At 42.9% G+C, this 24,797-nt stretch overlaps 1 protein-coding gene and 1 pseudogene across 1 annotated transcript; both read left to right on the top strand.

Moving 5' to 3' along the window:
• Nucleotides 1–8,928: 8,928 nt before the first annotated feature.
• Nucleotides 8,929–10,804, top strand: LOC132403131 (E3 ubiquitin-protein ligase SIAH1-like; annotated as a pseudogene).
• Nucleotides 10,805–13,504: 2,700 nt separating this feature from the next.
• LOC132403126 (extracellular calcium-sensing receptor-like) lies at nucleotides 13,505–21,316 on the top strand. The gene is made up of 5 exons (XM_059986428.1): nucleotides 13,505–13,789; nucleotides 15,965–16,798; nucleotides 19,078–19,305; nucleotides 20,198–20,321; nucleotides 20,415–21,316. Exons 1-5 carry the CDS (start codon nucleotides 13,520–13,522, stop codon nucleotides 21,314–21,316), a joined length of 2,358 nt encoding a protein of 785 aa, XP_059842411.1. The 5' UTR covers nucleotides 13,505–13,519.
• Nucleotides 21,317–24,797: the final 3,481 nt, after the last annotated feature.

Here is a 24,797-nt window from a genome sequence, read left to right as displayed (position 1 = left end):
TTTGAGTAGGAAGTCCCGCACCTCTGGAATTTCCACTGCACGCACCGTAGTCCCGATGGCCCCAACAAGGAAGCGCCGTCCCCTATCTTTACCAGCGATATCCGCTGTAATCCACGCCTCACTGCCCACCCACTGCAAACCGCTAAGGTTTTGACGTAAAACCTCCTCAAATAAAATGCGCATTTCGCCAGGTCCAGCAAAGGCTACCACGACCTTTGTTGTCGTCTCTTTAATCAATTGCACTATCCTGGTGATTTTCTGTCCGGGGTCCGTTCTGTGAAATGATTCCGAGAAGGCAATGCAGACACCGAAATCCACAGCTGTTTCTATAAAGGCCTTTATTCCGGAGTTGCCATAGTCATCGTCGCTGTTAATGGTTCCAATCCATGTCCATCCAAACATCTGAACGAGATGCCCCAGCACTTTGGACTGATGTTCGTCACTTGGGATAGTTCGATGAAAAGTTGGATACTCGTTCTTGTCACTGAGACACATGCACGTTGAAAAGTAGCTGACCTGCATTCAATCAGACATTAGGTGTGTGGATTAATGTGCGGGTGTGACACTGTCAAATATTCTTCATTAATAGGAGTGACAAAATTTTAAATACGGAAAGGTATCAGTGTTAAAACTACCACATCATCCCCGATAAACTATCAATTCCCTGTACGCCATAGTTACCACAACAGTTGTAAACAACTCTCACCAGTGGTATTCTAAAAGGACCGGTCGTTCTTGCAACAGCGATAGACACCGAGGATCCAGCGCCACCAACGATCCCAGAGATATCGAGAGGCCCGTCACACACTGGACCGGCGTATATTTTCTCTTGACCGTTCAGCAGAGCCAGAGTAACCTTTGTGGCAATCTCGGGGGAGTCACAGTCATCGTAAAGCCCAGCGTAATGTTCGGGAGGAGTCGCTTATCCCTGTTTATTTCCTCAATTGTAAAAATCATGGTCTGTAACATGCGGAAGGCCATTAGATCAAAACTGAAAATAAACCATAGATGAAGGTGAGGGAAGAGCTCTGAACTCTAAGCACTCCAATAATTTCCATCAAGAAATCCTTCAATTTGTTTAGCACCGTACAAGTTAATAATGAAATTTAAACAAGCCCCAGAATTTGCACTTTTAGCAAGACAGGCGTTTCGGGTCAAGTCTCTTTAGAAATCAGAGTGAACAGTCTGGAAACGTCGCCTGTCCATTTCCCTCCACAAATGCAGAGTTTGCCCCTTTTAGCGACATTCGGCATCTTCAACCCGATGTGTCTCCAAATAGGAACTACGCTTACCAGAATGTACTGGTAATATTGTTCTTGACAGAAAACTGAGAAACATTAATCAGAACTGCATGCCGTCATATCTGAAATAAACTCACCTTTTACATCCTTTTTCTTCTTTTTGTTTGGTGAATAAATTTATCTGATGAATACCGCTAAAGTGCACAGGGAATATTCCCCCAAGAACAACATCCCCATCCTTAGAGATATTGGGGAGCTGGACACTTTCCCGAAGCCTGCAGGTTAGTTCACCCGAACCCAGTGCAAAAGACCACACTACTAAAACTCTGAACATCAGCTGCAACATAGCATTAATGAAATCGGCGACTTGTGACTGCAGACTTCTGTTCAGAATCGCTATATAAGTGTCACGCAATTATTTTAAGTACTGACGAAGATACTCTCAGTGGAAAACTGCGCTTTGCAGAAATTGGTAAAGACCCAAATGAATACTGCTATTTTTGTTTTAATTATCAGGTGATTAGCAAATGGTTCATTGTTTAATTAAACCGGTAGGCAAACATTGTGGGAAATATGCAGTATATCAGAGACCAAGTTCAGCATTGTCAAATCAAATAAAGGAAAAATACTCTGAATTGCTCGGTAACAGTAAAAAGATATCAGTAGATAGCAACGCACTACACACTCTGAATGTAAGTTCGAACGCAGAGCAGCAAGTGATGTCAAAATATGTACTCCGTTCTCAGTGGCGAGTCTGAAGAACTGAACAAGTGGGCAGATATCGGGAGAAAACGATCCCGCAACTTGTTTCGATACTTATATAAAGATTAAGCAGGCCAACAGATAAAGGAGAGGCATTACAAATAGTTGTAGCGGAAGAACATATTGTTAATGTCAACGTCAGCGGCTAGATCATTCTCAAGTGTGCAGGTGCATTTATGCATGAATGGAAGTTACTTGCAGCAGCATCACAGGCACGCAGCATCACGTAAACAACATTCACAAGAGAAACGTAAAAGAAATGTAGGGCAGTGCAGTGTTCTTAGAAGATCCTTTTGTCAGAGGAGCAGACACGTGGTTCTGTGGGAGAGATAGAAAACATCTATATTGATTTCCTGGAACCAGATTCAGGGATGTCTCAGATCGGGTCCACGGAATTCTCAAGGGTGAGGGTGATCAGCCAGACGACTTGGCACATATTGGCACGAGTGACAAAGGTGGACACGGTGAAGAGTTCTGAAGAGAGGTTTTAAGGAGCTAGGTAGGAAGCTCAGATACAGGGCCTCCAGGGTAGTAACCTCTGGATTGCTGCCTATGCCACGTGCCAGTGAGGGTTAGAATAGGATGCTGTGACTAATGAATGCGTGGCTCAGGAACGGGTGCAATGAACAGGGGTAAGATTGATGGATCATTGGGATATATTCTGAAGAAAGTATGAGCTGTACAAAATGTTCACACCTAAACCAGAGAGGACCCAGAATTTTTGAGGGCAGGTTGGGGACAGTTGATCGGGTGGATTTGAAGTAATTTTGCAGGGTCATGAGAACTGGTGTGATAGTATTGAAAATTAGCGAGTTGGGTTACAATCAGAGCCAACGTGTACTGAAACGCCTCAGAAGGAGAGGCAAGGAGAGGAAAAATGCAGCTAACAAGATGTGTCACAACGTAAAAGGTGGAGAAAATCGAAAAGGATGAATGCAGGACTGAAGGTATTATATTTGAACACCTTCAATAATTGGAATAAGATCAATAAACTTGCAGCACAATTACAGATTGGGAAATATGATGCTGTAAGTAACTCCATATCATGGCTGAAAGACGGTTATAGCTGGGTTGAGGGGTGGTTTAATATTCAAGGATGCATATTTTATCGAAAGGATAAGCAGAAAGGCAAAGGGGTGACGTGCCTCTGTTGGAAACATATAAATTAAATCATTAGGAAGAGGTGACATATGATCTGAAGGTGTTGAATCGTTAGGGATAGAGCGAAGTAATCTCTAAACAGTCGGACGTATGCAGTCCACAAGTTTCAACAGGGGATGGAAAAGGCAGATTGCTAAATGGTTCTGGAAGTTTGGAAAATTGTAAATATCACTCCACTCATCAAGCAGGGAGAGAGCCAGAAGAAAGGAAAAGAAATTATAAGCCAGTTACTCTGACCAAAATGGTTGGCACGAAATTCGTATCTGTTGTTAAGGATGTGGTTTCGGAGCACTTGGTGGCACATTATTAAATAGATGGCAGTCATTATGTTTTAGTCAATGGGAAATCTTTCCTGACAAATCTGCTTGATTTCTTAGGAGGAATAAAACCTAGGATAGGCAAAGGATGTATAGTTGATGTTGTGTACTAGGATTTTAAAAAAGCGTTTAATAAACTCCCTCATCCTGTTTAACAGGCTATGGGCGCATGATTTTACAGGTAAGATTTTAGCGTGGATAAAACAGTGGCTAATTGGCAGGAATTAAAGAGTAGGAATAAAGGCAGCATTTTCTGGTTGGGATCTGCTGGCTAGTAATGTTCCACCGGCATCTGTGCTGGGACAGGTTCGTTTTAGGTTAAATGTTAGTGATTTCAGTGATGGAATTTTTCTGCAAGGTTTGCAGACGATACGAAGATCCGTGAAGTGGCAGGTAGTTCTCAGCGAATAGGGAGGCTCATAAACTTAGATAGTGTAGGAGCATGGGCAAAGAAGTGGCAGATGGAATAGGGTGTCGGGATGTGTATGGTCATGCGCTGTGATACAAGAAATGAAAGTGTTGCCTATTTTCCAAAGAGAGAGAAAATACAAAAATCGGAGGCACAGAGATTTGGGAGTCCTTGCGCAGGATTCCAAAATGTCAATTAGCCCGTTGTGTCTGTGGTAAGGAACGCAAATGTGATGTTGGCGTTCAATTCAAGAGGACCAGAATATAAAAGTTAGGATATAAAGTTGAAACTTTAAAAAACACTGATGAAGCCTCTCTTGCACAATTTTGAAGGGTTTTGGTCTCTTATCTTTGAAAGGATGTATTGAAGCTGGAGAGGGTTCAAAGGATGTTCATGAAAATGATTGTACGATTTAACGCGTTGTCATATGAAGATCGTTTGATAGTTTTCGGCCTGTACTCCATGGAATTAAGATGACTGCTGATCTAATTGAAACCTATCGAATGGTGAAAGGCCTTGATAGAGTAGATATGGAATGGGTGTTTCTTGTGATGGGAGTATCTTAGACCAGACGACACAGCCCCAGAATAGCGGGAAGTCCATTTCATGCAGGGCTAACTGGCAGACGTCCACGAGCTTGCGCAGTCGTTCCTCGATCAAACCAGTGAAGAAAAACCTGTCTCCATTTAAATTGTTCGCGCCAGTCTCACTTGCTGACGTCCACACGCTTCTGCTGTCGTCCTCGATCTGCCCTTGAAGTAAAAGTGCAATTTTGCTGAGAGTTCCCGCGAATGTATACAGTGTGATGAAAGAGCTGTTTAGCATGCTAGACTTCAACAGTCAAAGGATACAGTTTAGGAGAAGGGTCAAAATGTTTGCACATGGAAGTCGTTGCTGAGATGTAAGGGTTAACTGGTTGTCACATGGAACATTGCGTACCTGGAAAGGACTACCCGAGCAAGTTATTCAGGCAGATACAATTGCAATATTCAAGAACAACTTAGATAGTTACATGGAATATTCAGGAGAACACTGCTCTGAAATCAGGCATCTGGGACAAGCAACGAGAATGCCTTGTCTGGCTCGGTCCTCTTGTACGGAACGCGCTTTGTGTCTGCTGCCTTGGTCTATGACGCCAAGAAGATGCAAACCTTTAAGGTCCTGCCTCACATACTGCTCATTGGACGATAAATACTTGAAAGCAAAATATTTTCTTCAGTGCAAGAAACATGAGGAAATCTGCTGCATTTAATATACAAGAATCTTAAAGAAATCTCTTGCACTTTATTTTTAGCTCTTCGCTTAGACTAAATTTACTTACTTCAGAACAACAATCGGGGAGAAAGTGCATTGCGATCAGAAACGCAATACAACAGCCGGTTATGGTCTTATGAATTGGCAAATCAATACGGACGGTAACGATGAAGTTCGGACAGTTGGATATCAGAATGAATTAGCGTCCCCGGGAAAAGAAATAGTGCTGAACACATATCAAATAATCTGGAGCGCTAGTAAGCATCAGGTATGTTCGTCTATTGAAAGTGGCCAATGTCGTTTACTGTTTAATCATAGTTACCCATGCTATAACGGTAAGGTAATATAATTAAACACAGATGGAATAACATAACACTCTTAGAAACTCAGTAAAGTGACTGCCAGTCTACTTGAACCTGGTGATCTCATTGGTTAATTGGATTAATATCAGAGAATATATTCTGCTTCAGAGCGACTAATTGACCTGAACAGGATACGATAACGTATTAAATTTAATTTAACGTATGCAAACTTTGGCTGTATTAGAATATTGCAAGAAATGTTTATCATAATACAGATGGAGCTTGAAAAAGAACGATATAGTGCTGGAGAACTCAATGTTCTTTTCACAAGTTGTTGCTCCAGGTGGTTTCTCTTCTTCGGCCTTTCTTTATGGGCAGTTGTCAGCGAACAGCTAGTTCTGGGCACTATCGCAAATGCGCCCATTGTGTTGACGTCGTTTCAATTGATCAATCATATTCAGGGGGAATGCGAGTCTCCTGAGACGGAAAGATTGAGCACACCGGCTTTATACATACTGTGATTACCTCTGCAATAAATCTGCCAATCTTGTTCCTCTTACTTTCTCAGTTCTCAATTAAATCTTGCTGTACTTATGTTTTGACGTTGTTCTTCTAGGTATAGTACAGTAAATATGAACATTTAAAGTGTGTTCAGAAAATAATAATTGAAATAGAAAATTTCTATTTCATATCTTCAGCGGTTTCAAGGGGGCACGACTGCGCAAGCGCTTGGAGCTCGGTCAGTGAGGGCAGCGGGAAGAGTTGAAAACCAAGCAGAGATTAAGAAAGGTGACGGCTATTTCTTGAGCGGTTTGAACTGGTTCAGACTGCGCAAGCCCGCAGAGTTCGGTCAGTGAAAACAGCAGTAAGAGTTTAAAACAGAGACATATTTACAGAGCGGGCGTCGGTCGAGCGGGCAATGGAGTGGTGGGAGACAGAATAGGAAGGCTTTGGCACAACGGGACTTAGGCGACAAATGGTCGAGGGCAGGTAGGTTATCTGTTTAAAATTAAGACAGAGGGTATGCGTGTGAGGCGTGTTTTCGTTGCTAGTTGTCAGATGTAGGAGATCCGAAGCACTCCCGGCCTCCCGGATGACCACATCTGCACCAGGTGCAACGAGCTGCAGCTCCTTAGAGACCGCGTTAGGAAAGTGTAGCTGCAGCTCGATGACCTGCTTCTGGTCAGCGAGAGTGAGGAGGTGATAGAGAGGAGCTATTGGTAGGTGGTCACCCCGAGACCACAGGAGAGGCAAGAAGCAGGTACTAGAGAGTCCTCAGTGGTAGTCACCCTTAACAATCAATATACCTACTTGAGTACTGTTGGAGGAGGGGAACGGCCCAACTGGGGGAAGCAACTGGCACAGAGTCTGGCCTTGTGGCTCAGATGGGTAGAGAAAGGAAGAAGATGGCAGAAGTGATTAGGGACTCTATAGTTAGGGGGTCAGATAGGCGATTGTGTGGACGCAGGAGAGAAACGCGGATGATAGTTTGCGTCCCAGGTGCCAGGGTCCGGAATGTTCCTGATCGCGTCCACGATACCTTGAAGTGGGAAGGAGAACAGCTAGAAGTCTTGGTACATAGTGGTATCAACGACATAGGTAGGAAAAGGGAGGAGGTCCTGAAGAAAGATTACAGGGAGTTCGGAAAGAAGTTGAGAAGCAGTACTTCAAAGGTAGTACTCTTGGAATTATTGCCTGTGCCACGTAACAGTGGGCATAGGAAGAGAATGAGGTGGAAGATAAATGCGTGGCTGAAGGATTGAAGCATGCGGCTGGCATGCAGATTTCTGGATGATTGGGACCTGTTCTGGGAAGGTATGACCTGTACAAAAATGACGGGTTTCACTTGAATTCCAGGGAGACCAATATCCTGTCGGGAAGGCTTGCAATTGGTGCAAGGTCGAGGCTGAGGACGAACACAAGTGCAGGACACAGGCGCGGAGGCAGAGTCATAAGGCGTTAGCACCGTCGCGAAATGGGAATCAGTATCCAGAACAGTCTGTACACAGAGATAAGGTTTACGCGGTGTATTCAGGAAATGATACGGAGCTTAGAACTGACATTTCTACGGAATGAGGAAACGAGTTTTACTCACACTAGAGCAGACCAATGAACTGGCAAAGCATGGCGATGACACACGAGTTTTATCCTTTGTTCGATAATGGGAACCAGGTGTGCTGTAATTAGTGGAGCTGGGAATGACTGGAAATCAGATGAGGGATTAAGGCCCAATAAGGCTGTAATAATAAGATGAGGAATTACCAGACAGGTCCATGACAGGACACCCCCTTAAATGAAGCCTCTAGGCGTTCCTCCAGGCTCGTCCGGAGTCCAGAATGAAGGAGCGTGGAACCCAGAAACGCTCCTCTGGGCTGCACACTTCCCAGTCGAACAGGAATTGGAGGCCTCTTCCCCGACGGTACACATCCAGTAGCCGTCGGACAGTGTATGCCGGATGGTTGTCGATGATCCAGGTGGTGCAGGGGTTTCGGTCGGAGGACACAAGGGGATAACAGAGAGTGTTTTTAATTGGAACCATGAAAAGTAGGGTGGATGTGTATAGATCTTGGTAACTTAAATCGGACTGCTGTGGGGTTGATGATACTTTCGACCTCGAAAGATCCCAGGAAGCGAGGGGCGAATTTCTTAGGTTCGTTTTTGATAGGGATGTCTTTAGATGAAAGCCACACCATCTGCCCAGGTCGATGCTAAGGCGCAGCCGTCCGCTATCGATCGGCAATCATCCTATTGCGATCTGCTGATCTGAGCAGGGCACTCCGTGTGTACTCCCAAAACATGCGGCACTGATCGAATTGGGCTTGAACAGACTGCACTGCAATTTCCTCTTCTTGCGCGGGGAACAGTGGGGGTTGTGACCCAAGGAAGCACTCAAACGGAGACCTTCCGATGGCAGTACTAACCAGAGAGTTGTGAGTGTACTCAACTCCAGGTAGACGGGTTGTTGGTTTTTATACATCGGAGCGTCGTCTCCACGTCCTGGTTGACCCGTTCGTCTGTGTGTGGAAGCCGGATGACAGGCTGACCGGGGCACCTAAAGCTTGACAGAAGGCCTTCCATACCTGTGAGATGAATTGGGGACGTCGATCGGAGACAATGTCCGCGGAGGTTCTGTGGAGGCGGAAGACATGGCGGACGAGAAGTCTGCAGTTTCTTGAGCAGAAAGGAGTTTAGGGAGAGCTACAAAGTGCACTTTCTTGGAGAACCGGTCTACCATGGTGAGCACGGTGGTGTTTCCCTGTGAAGGGGGAAGGCAGGTGAAGGAATCTACGGCGTTGTGCGTCCAACGAAGACCAGCGACAGGGAGGGGACGAAGGAATCCCGCAGGTTACGGTGGGAGGCTTTTCCACGGGCACAGACACAAATGCAGAGACATAGGAACAGGTATCCGGCTCCATGGAAGGCCAGCAAAAGTGTCTTTTCATGGGAGACAGTGCCCGATGACTACAGGGGTAGCAGGCGTAATGAGATGTGCGCCCCCACCGGAGAACCTGAGATCTGACGGAATTAGGCACAAAAGGGCGATCGGCGGTTCCATTGCCGGGGTCAGGGTCATCCCGTTAAGCTTCCTGTACTATGGACTAAATCTCCCAAGTGAGTGTTGCCACCACACAGGATGGTGGGAGGTTAGTCTCTGTGGACCTCCTTGGAGTTGTATTGGCGGGAGAGCGCGTCCGGCTTTCCGTTCTTGGATACTGGACGGTTTGTGATGGAAAACTTGAACCGTCCAAAAAAAAATCCCAACCGGCCTGCAGGGAGTTCAAACGTTTGGCGTTGTGAATATATACCATGTTCTTACGATCAGTCCAAACAATAAACGGGTGTTCTGCCCCCTCCAGCTATTGCCTCCACTCCTCCAATGCTAGCTTGACGCCAGTAGTTCCCGTTTCCCCACCTCGTAATTCCGCTCGGCGGGGAATAGCCGGCTAGAAAAGAAGGCACAGGAATGAAACTTTCCGTCCGGACATGATCGACTGGACAGGACTGTCCCTACCCCGGATCCGACTGTAATCCCTGATAAATGGGCGATAAAAGTTTGTAAATCCCAAAAACCGCTGAAGTTGCTTGCGTCTGGGCCATTCTTCCACCTTCCAGATCTTCTCGAGATCTACCCTCACCTGCCCGCTCTCGATGGTGTAACCCTGGAAGCTGACCGAAGGGACGTGGAACTCACATTTCTCCGCCGTCACAAAAATCTTGCTATCCCACAGTATCTGGAGGACTAGGCGGACATGGTGAATGTGTTTCTGGGGGCTGATAGAAAATATCAAGATATCATTTAGGTAGATGAACACAAAGCGATTATTAAACTCCCTCAGCACATCAGTGATTAGGTCTTGAAAAACGGCGGCGGTTGTTTTCTCTCTGGACAAAAGGCGCCGAACCGAGCGAGAGCCGATTAAGGTGCGTACCTGCTCGGTGTGGTTAGGGCGATTGACAGGGCATTCTTAAAAATAAGGTGCATTTTCTTTTTGCCTTGCGGTGCAGAAAGAAGTCGTCAGACTGCCACTGCACTCCCTACAGGTACATCAAAGTGTATCCCTACACCTGCATTGACATGAACCACAGTTTCCAACAGTGATTTAGCAAGTCTTTTTGAGTGTCCAGCTTGCTTTGACTATCGGCTGCCATCAGTTCTTCTGTGCCAGAGTGGCCACCTTGTCTGCAGCAAATGTCGTCCTAAGTTCACATGCTGTCTCATCTGCAGGGGCCCTTTGGGTTCCATTCGTAACTTGACCATGGAAAATGTGGCTAACTCTATAATGTTTCCCTGTACGTATGCCTCTTCAGGTTGTGAAATAACGCTACCACATACAGAAAAAGCAGACCATTATGAACTCTCTGAGTTCAGACCATACCCGTGTCCTTGCCCTGGTGCCTCCTGTAAACGGCAGATTTCATTGAATGCTGTAATGCCACTCCTGATGCATCAACACAAGTCAATTACAAACTTGCAGGGTGAGGACATAGTTTTCCTGGCCACAGACATAAACCTTCCAAGTATAGTAGGTTGGGTTATGATGCAGGACCGTTTTGGCTTCCATTTTATGTTGGTCTTGAAAAATCAAAAGTACGATGGCCACCAGCAGTTTTTTTTTGCCATAGTACAGTTAATTGGAACATGGAAAAAAGCTGAAACCTTTGCTTACAGACTTGGGCTGAACGGCAATTGACTTGGGAAACAGCTCCTCGATCGATTCACCAGGGCATTGCCACAGAATTACGAATAGTGACTGCCTAGTTTTCCACAGTAGCATTGCACAGTTCTTTGCAGAAAATTCCTCCGTCACTTCAGTTCGGTTACAACCCCCAAGCAATTCTAATTTAAACCCTCTCTAATAGTCTTAACTGTCATGGTCCGGTCTGGCAATCCCCCATCTTGCTATTACCTCATGAATGGGGCCTTAATCCCCTCGTCTGATTAGGAGCCAGGAGCTAGGAGCACACCGTCAAAGGTCATACATTGTATCGGAAGGTCAAGCAGAAAGGCAGAGGCAGTAGTGTGGCTCTGTTGGTAAAGGTTATAATTACATATTTATAAAGAGGTGACATAGTGTCAGAGAATATTGAATCTTTATGGATGGAGTTAAGAAACTGAAAGGGTAAAAATACAGTATAGTATAGTATAGTATAGTATATAGGCCTCCAAATATAGCCAAAAATATGGGATTGAGATTGTAAAGGGAATTGGAAACGGTGGTGACACAATTGTAATGGCGGGCATTAATTTGGAAGGGGTTTGGGAAAATGAGGATAGTGTTGGATCGCAAGAGAGGGAATTTGTTGTATGCCTACTTTTTAGATCAGCTTGTGCTTGAGTCTACTCGGGGAAGGTCTATCTTAGATTGGGTGTTTTACAATATGCCATAGCTTATGAGGGAACTTAACGTAAAGGAATCCTTTTTGGAGGCAGTGATAATAAGATGATTGAATCGATACTGCAATTCGAGAGGGAGAACCTTAAGTAACATGTATCAGTATTGTAATAGAATAAAGGAAATTGCAGAGTCATGAGAGAGGAGCCTACCAAGGTGGACTGGAGGAGAGCTTTGGCGGGGATGAAGGCAATGCTGAGATGGCTGAAGTTTCTGCGAATAGTTGATAAAGCGCAGGATAGCTATGTCCCATAGAGAAAGAAGTTCACAAACGACAGCGGTAAGTAAAAAAGCAAAAAACAACTTAAACCAATTATGCAGATTTTTATATAAATGGGGAGACGTTTCAGAGGGACTTGGGAGTCCCCGTGCAAAATTCTCGGAAGGTTAATTTACAGGTTGTGTTTGTGGTAAAGAGGGCAAAAGCATTGTTGTCGTTTATTTCAAGCGGAATATAACGTAAGAGCAAAAAGATCTTGCTGAGGCTTTCTAAGACACTAGGCAGGCCGCACTTGCAGCATTATCAATAGCTTTTGCCCCATACCTCAGAAAGGGTGTGTTATGATTGGAGATAGTTCAGAGGAGGTTCACGAGCATGATTCCTGGAATGGAGGGGTTAGCATATGAGGACCACGTACAACATGCTGGAGGAGCTCAGCAGGTTGTGCAGCATCTTTGGAAACGAAGTCTATGTTTCGGGCCGAGACACTTCGTCAGGATGTCGGTCCGAAACGCTGACTGTTCGTTTCCTCCAGCGTGTTGTACGTGTTGCTTTGACCCCGGCATCCGCAGAGTATTTTGTGTTAACATATGAGGGCCGCCTGGCAGTTTTGGCCCTGCACTCACTGGAAATTAATAGAAGGTGGGGAGATCTAATTAAGACCTGTCGAATGTTGGATATCTAGATAATGTGGATATGTAGAGGGGGTTTTCTATGGTGGGGGTTTCTAGACTTAAGGGGCACGGTCTTAAACATGAGAGCTGACCCTTTAGGAAAGAGGTAAGTAATTATATTTTTAATAGCTAAAGAGAAGTAGACCTCTGGAATGCTTTGCTATAGACTGAGGTGGAGGCCATGTCCGTGCGAATATGTTAGGCCGAAGATTATCGTTTTCTGATTTGTTAGTGCATCGAAGGATATGGCGAGAATTCAGGTGTATGGGGTTGAGTGTGATCTGGTCTCAATCATGATGTGATGGCGAAACTGGCTTGATGTACTGAATGGCCAATTGTACTTCTATGTCTTATGGTCTTATAGTCTTATTTGTGAAAGTAAATACCAAAGTGATTCCTTGAAGCTGCCTGGTTAATCTTTGATTTGTTTAAGTCCACAGCGTTAATAAAGAATTATCGTTATTAGACAAAGTCATTTTTTGATGCGCTCAATTGTTGGGTGTATTTAATTTGCCGCTCTGCATTTATCTTCCAGTTTAGATTATATCGTTTTAATTAGCACATTGGATATATCGCAATTTCGTAAAATTAGTTATACTCCTTTGAGACGTTGATTAATTTCTTGCAGGTATAGTTCCCTGTTGTGGGTATGCTCTTGTGTATTAAACTCATAGTCATCGTATGACAAATATATAGGAATATAAGCTGCAGTATTCAGTCAGTAGTAGCTACTGCATTACTGCAATGTTTCATTTTCTGTTCAGAGTCCTTGTAGGGTCATCTTTTACACTGGGTTTAGATGCGCTAAATTGCAGGCTTCGAGAAAGAATCCAGCTCCCCAACATATCTAAAGATGGGGACGTTGTACTAGGAGGGATGTTCAGTGTGCACTTTCGCAGTATCCAGCAGATAAATTCATTTACCAACCGAACAGAAGAAACCAGATGTAAAAGGTCAGTTCATTTTTGGTGGTTATGCTTTATTGTTTCAATTTCGAAAGTGTGATGATTTTTTGCTGAACTTGTTTTTGTCATATTAAATGGTTTACGATTTAAATACACATAGTTGTGTCTCTAGTAGTTCTTTGCTCTGTGGAATATTGGCAGGAAGGAGAACTGTGTGGCTACTATCCTATTACTGTACTACGAACAATATCATTGAAATGAATATTTCAAGGAAAATAGAAGCATCTTCTCTGACTACATCGCGGTAAATATAACAAACCAACTTCAACTCCAATGCTAATCTTTGGTTGATTTTCAGTTTTAATTTACTGGGATTCCGCATGTTGCAGACAATGATATTTACAATTGAAGAAATAAACAGAGATGAGAAACTCCTCCCGAACATCACACTAGGCTACAGGATTCACGATGACTGCAACTCCCCCGAGATTTCAACAAAGGTTGTATTGGCTCTGGTGAACGGTCAGGAGGAAACATACGTTAACCAACTGTGCGACGGGCCTCTGAATATCCCTGGGATCGTTGGTGGAGCTGGGTCTTCGGTGTCCATGGCCATTGCGAAGACTGCCGGACCTTTCAGAATACCGCTGGTGAGAATTGTTTAAAAATAATTGTAGTCAGGAGATGTAAACTCCAATGTATACTGAATGATACCGATCTTAACTTTTATTACTAACCACCTTGTGGTGTTTGCACTTATTTTATTCGAATTACCGTCAGTGGCCACTTTGTGTACCTACTATACATAGCAAAGTATGACTGAGTGCATGTTCGTGGTCTTCTGCTGTTGTTAAACGTGTGCTTTCAGAGATGCACTTTGATACATAACTGTTGAAACGTGTAGTTATTTGCTTAACTTTTCCCTTCCTGCCTGCTAACCAGACCTTTCTACTCTGACATGTCCAATTATCAAGCCGTTTTGCCCAAGGTACTGCCGCTCACTGGATGAATTTTGCTTTTCGGACCATTCTTTGTGAAGTGCAGAGCCTGTTATGCGGAGCAATCCCAGCCATTCAGCAGGGAAATTTTAAATATATCTTTTGCCTTGCATTTTCTCAGGGAGACAAACACAGGGTCGATAGTGGTGCTGCAAAGTGGCAACGACTTTATGGATCGTAAACAGAGTGTAGAGAAGATGGGAGTTTCTGTCCTGAAGGAAAATCGTGTGGATTAATCCCCAGCGCCTAGCAGACGTTCCCTCGGACCCTGTGGGGGAGGGGAGAGTGTACTAGTAAAGACATTTAAATCGTGCTTAGCGACAGAAGAGGTACCAGAGGACAGGAGGCTAGTTAATGTTGTTCCGCCGTTTATGAAAGGCTCTAAAAATAAACCAGGAAATTATAGGCCGTTGTGTCTGACAACAGTTACGGAAAAGTTGTTTAAAAGTATTATAGAGGACCGGAAATTTAAGTACTTGGATAGACTTGGATTGATTAAATGTAGTCAGAATGGCTTCGTGCGTGGTAGGTCATGTCTGATGAATCGTATGGAGTTTTTCGAGGAAGATACCAGGAAAGTGTATGAAGAGAAATCTGTGGATGTTGGTTACCTGAACATTTGTCAACCATTTCACAAGGTCGCTCATGGGATGTAGATCAAGAATGTTCAGTTGCTCGACGTTCAAGATGACGTAGTAAATTGGATTAGACATTGAGACCTATGACTAGTGGAGTGCCATAGTGATCTGCGCGGGGTCTGCTGTTGTCTGTTATCTGTAACAATGATCTGAATAAAAATGTAAACAACTCGATCAACAAATTTGCGGATAAAACCAAGATCTGGGAGGTAGTGAGTAGCAAGGAAGGCCATCAGTTGGATCTGCATAAAGTGGAAATATGGGCTGAAGACTGACGGATGGAATTTAATGCAGAAGTGTAACGTGTTGCATTTCTAATCATCGTGACCATTACGGTACTGAAGAGTGTGTAGAACAAGGGGTTTTGGGAATTCGTTGAAAGCGGCGTCATTGTTAGAGAGGTTGATAAAGAAACCTTCTGGCGTATTGGCCTTCAAAGATCAAAGTATTGAGTGGGGAATACGCGATGGTATGTAGGAGTTGTATAAGATGTTGCCGAGGCCTAATTTGGAGTATTGTGAGCACTTTTCTTCACTTACCTGCAGTAAAGATACACAGAGATGTGGAGATGTACACATAAGGTTTGATGAGTACAGAGAAAATTTACCTGGGTGAATCCGGGTATGCTTCAAGGAAAGAATTACTTGGTTGTGGCCTTATTTCTTCGAACGTAGAGAATAGAGGTACTCAAAAATATGAGTAGAATATGCAGTTGTGGTTGGCTGCGACCTCAATCAGAGGTCACGTGTTAATGGTGGAAGTTGAAAGGTTTAAAGGGAACAGCAGGGGAAACTTCTTTACTCAAGAGTATCGTCAGAGTGTGGATGAACTGCCAACACAAGCGGTGACTTCGAGCGGAATTTGAACGTTTAAGCGAAGTTTGGGTAAGTGCATGGATGGGAGGGGAAGGTAGGGTTACTGTCACGGTGCAGTCCGACAGTAGTAGGCAGTTTAAGTGCTTTCGGAATGGACTAGGTAGGACGAAGGGCATGTGTATGTACTATACTTTACCATAATTCTATGTCTGTATGTTTTTGTACACAAGGTTCTTGCCGCATTATTGGCTAATTAGATGTTTGCATTAGAGAGCAGGTGTACATGAAATAGTAACCACTGAAAGCAAAGTGAAATATTTTAACTGTCAAAACCCACACATTAATTTAAAGTCTAACTGTCTAATTTAATGCAGGTCAGTTACCTTTCAACGTGTGTCTGTCTCAGCGACAGGAACGAATATCCGACTTTTCATCGAACTATTCCAAGTGACGAGCATCAGTCCAAGGCGCTGGCACATGTGATTCAGAGGTTTGGATGGACTTGGATTGGAACAATTAACAGCGACGATGACTATGGCAATTCGGGGATGAGAGCATTTGTAGAAGCTACTCATGAGTTTGGGGTTTGCATTGCCTTTTCCGAATCATTTCACAGAACGGACCCGGCAGAGAAGATCACCAGGATAGTGCAAGTGATCAAAAAAGCGACCACAAAGGTTGTGGTAGCCTTTGCTTCACTTGGGGAAATGCGCATTTTATTTGAGGAGGTTCTACGACAAAACCTCAGTGGCGTGCAGTGGGTGGGTAGTGAGGGTTGGATAACAGCGGACTTCGTAAATGTAGATAGAGGGCGGCACTTCTCTGCCGCAGCAATCGGGACTGCACTGCCTGCAGTAAAAGTTTCAGGGATGAGAGACTTCCTGCTCACAGTCCATCCTTCTAGATTTCCCGGTAATTCATTGGTAAGGGAGTTCTGGGAAACCACCTTCAAGTGTACTCTAAGTTTGCAAAACCTGACGGACGCAGTCAGTTCATTTGGCGCTCTCACGTTGTGTAGCGGAAGTGAGAGTTTGCATCAAATCAACAACGCGTATACCGACATGACCTTGGACGGGAACTCTTATAATGTATTTAAAGCGGTGTACGCTTTTGCTCATGCGCTTCATGACATGTTTTCATGTGAAAGAGGAAAAGGGCCATTTGTGAACAACACATGTGCACGATTTTCAACCTTTCAAACATGGCAGGTATGGAACCGATTCCATTACACTTCATCCATTTTAAGACATCTTGCATTATTTTGCAATTTGGTTTTCTTTAATTGAAATTCAGCACCATACAAACATTTCCATAAAGTATATTTCAGATACTGTATGTCTAATCATATATTAATGTTTGCCATAAATTTCCATACAGTATTTATTTGAGGTATACATTTATAGAAAAGAAAAGAAAGAAAAAGAAAGAACAAAGTAAAGGAAAACTATATACAAGTAGGTAGTGATCTGTTTTTCTTTTAAAGAATATAATCATTGATCTGTGAGAATAAAATCAGTCTATGCAGTGTTATGTAGTTAAAGCATTTTTCCCAGTATGAATCAAATTATTTCAATTTATCATTGACGGATGCTGTTATCTTCTCCATTTTGTAAATGTCCTTTGTAATTTCCGTCCTTGTGTTTAATGATGGGCTCTGCTGTGATAATCATTTCCTGGTAAGGGTACTTTTGCAAGCCACCAGCAGTATATTCATTAAATATTTATCTCTTTTCAACCATTCTTGAGGTATATACCCAAAATATATGGTCTTACTTTCTAAGGGTATTCACATTTATAAATGTCTTGTAGGGCATTGAGTATCCCACTCCAATAGCCTTTGGTAACAGGGATATTTCAGAAAATATGGTAATAGTTTGCACTTTGATTTCCACAATTTCTCCAGCAAACAGGGAGGTTACTATCATAATGAGATTTCTGTGAGGGTGTAATAAATTATCTTATCAGGTCATTCCACCCAAACTCCCTCCATTTCTGTGAATTGGTACAATTCAATTGATGCCTCCATATTATTGTCCATTCTTCCTCAGATATAGTTATCCCTACTTCCTTCTCCCATTTTGTTTTAATGTATGAAGTCGAGTGTGTTTTAAGATTTGTCAGACCCTTAAACACGCTTGAAATGATTCTACTACCATTATCCGAATTATATGCTTTTCTAAATAGTTCTATCTAACATGTACTTGCCTCGGTTACATTTTTCACCCTCCTATTAACATAATGTCGCATCTGCAAATACCGGTAAGAGCCGAATACTGATACATTGAAGGGAAGATACCTTTCATCTCCATACAGGCAATTTTGGCTGATAACAACATAGAAAGGTAAATAAATACTACTGATAACTTATGGATGAAATGGACTCTTAAAATATGGAAAACTACTATAAACGAATATAAACTAGAGAGAAATATGGTAATTCTTAAATAGTGTGCATATGACTGTGATTTTACGCCGAATAACCTGGATGCTAGATTTAAGGTCTGGACAGCTAAAGGAACAGTTGTTCTTTGCAATATCATGAAAGAAGGAACAATGTTCAGTTTTGAAATGCTTAAAGAGAAACACTTATTAAGGCATCGTACAATATAGGTGATGCATTTTGGACATTCTAAACAGGATATTACTTAAAAAGTGAATGGCAAGGCAATTGCGAGTTTTGCAGAATAGAGAGATATTAGCATGCACTTTCGCATATAGTGGCTGCGCTTGTCAACAGGACGGTGAAGCGGCCTTTAGGCATGTTGGCATTGATTAGTTATGAATGGTATTTAGGAGCCGGTCAACTATTATGTAGTTATCTAACTTATTGGTGACGTCGCAGAAATTGTCTTCTTTCCGGTTTGCTCTGCCCTCTAAAGTAAAGTTTTTTTTTAAAGCTGGAGTCCGTATGGAACTCTGTGTGTGTGTGTGTGTGTGTGTGTGTGTGTGTGTGTGTGTGTGTGTGTGTGTGTGTGTGTGTGTGTGTGTGTGTGTGTGTGTGTGTGTGTGTGTGCGTGTGTGTGTGTGTGTGTGTGTGTGTGTGTGTGTGTGGTTAAGACGCAATGCATTGGTCCTTTGTCCTGTGATATCTTGCCTGAGGTTAAAATGGGGAGAAAATGAATGACAAGTGACTGACCAATAGTTTGCATAGAGGGTAGTGAGCAACTGGGATAAGTTGACTGAGGAAGTGTTCGAGGCGGATGAAATGGCAAGATCTAAGCAGCTTTTTCAGATTTACATGGATGGAGAGTCCTGCTATAAATATGGGACGAACGCAGGGAGCTCGGACCAGCAGGGTGAGTGTTATGATTAGCATGGCATTTTGGATCTTAGACAGTTTGTCTGTGTTGCATCACTCGGTCATTCTCAGTAGAAACAAACTTGCTAATTCATGCCACAGATATCGTTATTTGGCGATAATTTTTTAAAGACAATTTCGTTTCTTCTCGATAATAACCGTTAGAAATTCTCTTGGAATTTATTTTAGCTCCTCTATTACATGAAATCAATTTCCTTCACGACGCAAGTTGGGGAGAAGGTGCATTTTGATGAAAAAGGAAATCCAACAGCCGCTTATGACATTGTAAACTGGCAAATGAATTCGGACGGTAGCCTGGAAGTTCGGAAAGTTGGATATTACAATGGATCAGCGCCTCCGGGTGAAGAACTTGAGCTGAACCCACGTCACATTGTCTGGAGCGGTGGTAAACGTGAGGTATGGTTACTTTTTAAAAGTGGCCAATTTAGTTAACTGTTAAATCTTAATTATCCATGCTATAATGGATAGTATAACGAATGAAAATAATGCTATCAAAACAATAAAGGGGCTGGGAGTCTATTTGAACCTAGTCGCCACGTTGATCATGTGGATTAAATTCCAGCGCAGCGTCAAATATAATGACGTTAAATGTATTTGGTAAAACTTTCAACTATATTTACTTACTTCAAACTTAAATTGCACAAGCTTGCAAGAAATAGTTACTCAGGTTACAGATCTAGTTTGATACTGAAAAGAAAGCGAAGAATTCTTTTTCCCCAATTGGCTCTCTCGCCACATCTTCCGTCTTCCTTTGCAGTTATTGGTACCTGAACATCTGGTTGTGGGCAACAGTGGTGCTTTCCAGCTTTGTGATGCCACGGATCAGTGGATCATTCGGACTCGGGGAGGATGTGAAACCCCTGAATGGTACAGATTGGCGACACCGACTCAGACACACAAATTGCTGTCCATCAGATCGGCCATAATTGGATCCTCTCTCTTTCTCAGCTCTCAGTTCTATCTTGCACTGGCTAACATTTGACATCCTTCTTCTAATAATAGTAAAGTAGCTGTGAAAAGTTAAAATATTTTCTGAAAATAATATACACGAACACGGAAAAGCTTGTGAATTTTCTACGGAGTTTCCAATGAATTAGAAAGCAGGTTGATCATTTGCAGCATAAGACTGTTACACAATTACGAGCTTCTTTACACAGAATTTTAATGAAAAAGTACACATTCATATTGCTACCCCAGTCTGGGTCACAAAAGAGCTCCACTCAGTAGCAGGGCAACGAGCTCCATTCGAAATAGGAAATAAAATATTGCCTGTGTTCCTTTCTTTAAGATTCCCCGGGCAGTGTGTTCTGAAAGTTGTTCCCCTGGAACAAGAAAAGCGGCCAGGAAAGGACAACCTATCTGTTGTTTCGACTGCGCTTCCTGTGCGGATGGAGAAATTAGTAACACTTCTGGTGAGCGGAAATATATGTTGAAGTATGGCAATTGCACTAATTTTCTTAACACATCTTTCTCAACCATGTAATGACGGAATTTGTTTTTATTAGACTCTACAGAATGCATCAAGTGTCCTCCGATGTTTTGGTCTAACGAACGGAAAGATCAATGCATCCCGAAGAACATAGAGTATTTGTCGTTTAACGAAATCCTGGGCATGGTATTAATGATTATCTCTCTGGTAGGAGTGTGCATATCTGGTCTCACAGCGGGTATCTTCTTTCGACATCGAGACACACCTCTGGTTAAAGCTAACAATTCTGAGCTGAGTTTCCTCCTTCTATTTGCGTTAAGCTGCTGTTTCTTGTGCTCAGTCACATTCATTGGCAAACCGTCAGTATGGTCTTGTGTATTACGCCGCACAGCATTTGGTGTCTCGTTTGTTCTGTGTATCTCGTGTGTTCTGGTTAAAACGATCCTGGTGCTGACGGCATTTAAGGCAAATCATCCCAGCAATAACTGGATGAAATGGTTTGGTCCCAGGCAACAGAGGATAAGTGTCTTCGTCTTGGCGGCCGTGCAGTGTTTAATATGTGTGCTTTGGCTGCTCATTGAGCCTCCTTTCCCAGTGATCAACATCAAATATTACCGCGAGACGATAATTTTAGAATGTGACACAGGATCATCTGCAGCCTTCTACTCGGCGTCGGGATATATCGCCCTGTTATCGTGTATCTCTTTTGTCTTGGCCTTTCTTGCACGGAAGCTGCCAGATAACTTCAACGAGGCAAAATGTATAACGTTCAGCATGCTCATTTTTTGTGCGGTTTGGGTCACTTTTATTCCGGCCTCTGTGAGTTCTCCTGGGAAATACACGGTGGCGGTTGAAGTGTTTGCCATCCTGGCCTCCAGTTTTGGATTGCTGTTTTGCATTTTTGCACCGAAGTGTTATATTATCGTAATCTTTCCGGAAAAAAACACAAAGAAGTACATTATGGGTAAAGTAGGATGAGCGGAATGTTTAAAAGATATACATCAATATGTCTTGTGGTTTGATAACGCGTTTATGATTGCAACAATTGACTCTGAATTTAATGACGCGTTTACTTGCAGTTGGAAATAAGTAGTTTACTATGAATACAATTTTGCACAGGATGCAATCAATTTCTTTGCGAGAGTTAGTGACAATTTTAATCAATAAACGGTTAAGTGTGCCACTGTTTTGATTTGTATGTTCATGTATTCCGTTTCAGGACAATAACAGGACAATAACAATCGTGTCTGAGTATTGAATGCACCAGTTCTCTGCCTGGTCAAGATCAGTAACCCATGTCTCAACTAGAATCATTTGGTGATGTATGTAGCCTCTGTAAGCTTCCCTTTTCTCCACCATAGATGATAATATGCTGTTACAGAACTTTTCCTGATCTACTTTGCTCCAAGGAGCTGAATTCCATCTTCGCCAATCTAAACTTTTCACTGCAATCCGTCACGCCTAGAATTGCTTTAGTAAATATTTATCAGACGAATTTAGATCAACAGATAAACTGCTAGATGAACTCATGAAGTCGAACTGATCTGGGAGAGAAATGTACAGTTGCGTCGCTTCCGCTACTAACCAAAAAGACAGAAGGAAGATAGCCTGTGTGAGAGTATAAGAAAGGGATCAAGGGAAGGATTAACCAGATTCACGCGCGAAAGACAGGTGGAATTGTGGAGAGTGGGAATGGTGTCAGAGGCTGGGAGGAGTAAGGTGGGAGTTTTAACGGGGATGATGGAATCTATCAGGATAAGATGCTGAAGCATGGAATAAATGAAGGAAAGGTAGGAGGGAAAGGGAACTGAGAATGATGAGGCTGGTGTGTGGATGGATGGATTGGACGCGTGGAAAGAGTGATGGCAATGGAGACTGGAGTATCAGCACGAGACAGGGACAGGGCAAAACGTGGTCTATTTAGCTGGAGCAGTCAGTTTTAATGTTTAATCCGGCCTTCGTGAGCCCTCACGGGAAATAGGAGTGAAGTATTTGCCTTCCGGGACTCGGGATTTGGATTGCTGCTTTGTAATTTTGCACCGAAGTGTTTTATTATCGTAATCACTCTGGACGAAAACACAAAGCGACAGATTATGACTAATCATAAACACGAGAAAGTCCGCAGATGCTGGAAATCCAAAGCACCACAGAGAATATGCTGGTAGAATTCTGCCGTATGCTCCAACCTTTCGATTCCTAACTTTGCCTGAGGTCTTACCAACATTTACCTCTACTGCCTCTCTCCTAACTGTTCTGGCGCTCTGGTTCCCATACTTCTGCAACTCCAGTTTAATCCCCACCGTGCAGCATTGCAAACCTTCCCGCCAGGATAATAGACACCCTCCAGTTCAAGTGCAAACCGCCTGTTCTGTAAAGGCCCCACCTTCGCTGGGATATCCATAAACTACACTTAATATTAGTGTAATTCCTACAAAATGTGATGAAGCTAGCGTACTATAATCATTATCTATCAAGAAAGGAAAATGAAAACAACCGGCGTTTTCAAAATAAACATGAGGGACTCTCTCGGTCTACTTTATAGTTGTCTTCCTCTAAACCTGCCATCTAATTACTAAATTTGACGAAATTAGGTTATTAAATCAATTGCAGCTCGATAAAACCCAAAGACATACATATCAGTATTACATTGCATTACATAGGGATTAATGAAGCATGAAATAGGAGTTGGCTAGTATTCATTGGGAACGAACACTGACAAGAATGACAGCAGGGTAGCAATGGCTGGAATTTATGGAAGCAACTCGGAAGAAAAAGGATGTATACATCCCAAAGAGAATGAGATAGTCTAAAAGCCAAATGACACAACTATGGCTAACAAAGCAATTCCAAGCGAACATTGAGAGAGGCTTTGCAGGTCATGCCTTACGAGCTTAATAGAATAGTTCGAGGATTTAACAAAACACGCTGATGAATGTTGAACAGTGGATGTAGTGTATATGGATTTCAGTAAGGCATTTGATAAGTTTTCCCATGCAAATATTTACAAATTAAGGAGGCATGGGATCCACTTGGACTTTGCTATGTGGTTCCAGAATCAACTTGTACACAGGAGGGAAAGCGTCGTTTACAGATGGTTCATATTCTGCAAGTCAGACAGAGACCCGCAGTATTCTGCAGAATCTGTTTTGGAACCACTGTTCTTTGTGCTTCGTATCCTGACCTGGATATTGAAATTGAAAGGCTGATTAGTAAGTATGTTAATGACAAAAAAAAGTTTGCTGTATTGTGGATAGTCTGAAGGATTACCATGGGTGACAGCGAGACATTACGAGGATGCAGAACTGGGCTGAGAAGTGGAAGATGGAGCTCAATTCAAATAAGTATGAAGTGGTTCCTATTTGTCGGTCAAAATTGAAGACAGAATACAATATTCATGGTAAGACTCTTGCAGTGTGGAGGATCAGCGAGCTAAAGGGATCCGTGTCCATAGGGCACTCAAACCTGCTGCACAGGTTGACAATTTTTGTTAAGAGGGTGCCTGGTGTTTTGACATTCATCAGCATCGGGACTGAGTTGAAGAGCCGTAAGGTAATGTTGGAGCTATATAAGATCATTGTTCCACCCCACTTGGAGTACTCTGTTTAGTTTCTGTCACCTCATTACAGGAAGAGTGTGGATACTGTAGAAAGAGTGCAAAAGAAATTCAGAAGGATGTTGCCTGGATTAGAGAGTATACCTTATGAGAATACGTTGAGTGAATTTGACCTTTTCTCCTTAGAGCAAAGGAGACTGAGAGCTGACCTGATACATGTTTATGCGATAATGAGAGACATTGATCGTGTGGATAGCCAGAGGCTTTTCTCAGTACCGAAATTGCTAACACACATTTTTAAGGTGCTTGGAAGTAGATACACGGGGGATGTCAGATGTAGGTTTTTCACACAGAGAATGGTGGGTGCCTTGAACGCACTGCCACCGGTGGTGTTAGAGGCTGTTGCAATAGGGTCTTTTAAGAGACTCTTAGATAGGTAAACGGAATTAGGAAAAATAGAGGGCTATGTGCTAGGGAAATTCTAGCCATTTTCTAGAGTAGATTACATGGTCGGCACAACACTGTGGGCGAATTTCATGTAGATTTTGTTTTACTTTTGTTCGTTTGTCTAATGTTGTAAGGGCCTTATATATCCTCACCTTTTCTCTTAACTTTATTCTTCAGGGTTTCCACTTTAAAGTATGGAGAAGGATAGGACTGGACCCAGGGTTGATATTTTTGATTGAAGAAAGGCTAACTTTGAGGAGATGCGAAAGGATTTAGAAGGAGTGGATTGGGACAATTTGTTTCATGGGAAGGATGTAATAGAGAAATGTCGGTCATTTAAAGTTGATATTTTGAGGGTACGGAAACTTTATGTTCCTGTTAGGTTGAAAGGAAAGGTTAAAAGTTTGATAGAGCCATGGTTTTCAAGGGATATTGGAAACTTGGTTAGGAAAAGGAGAT

This window comes from Hypanus sabinus, chromosome 2, assembly GCF_030144855.1.
Source record: "Hypanus sabinus isolate sHypSab1 chromosome 2, sHypSab1.hap1, whole genome shotgun sequence".
In the NCBI taxonomy this organism is placed as follows: Eukaryota; Metazoa; Chordata; class Chondrichthyes; order Myliobatiformes; family Dasyatidae; genus Hypanus; species Hypanus sabinus.
This window is presented reverse-complemented; position numbering and strand designations above follow the sequence as displayed.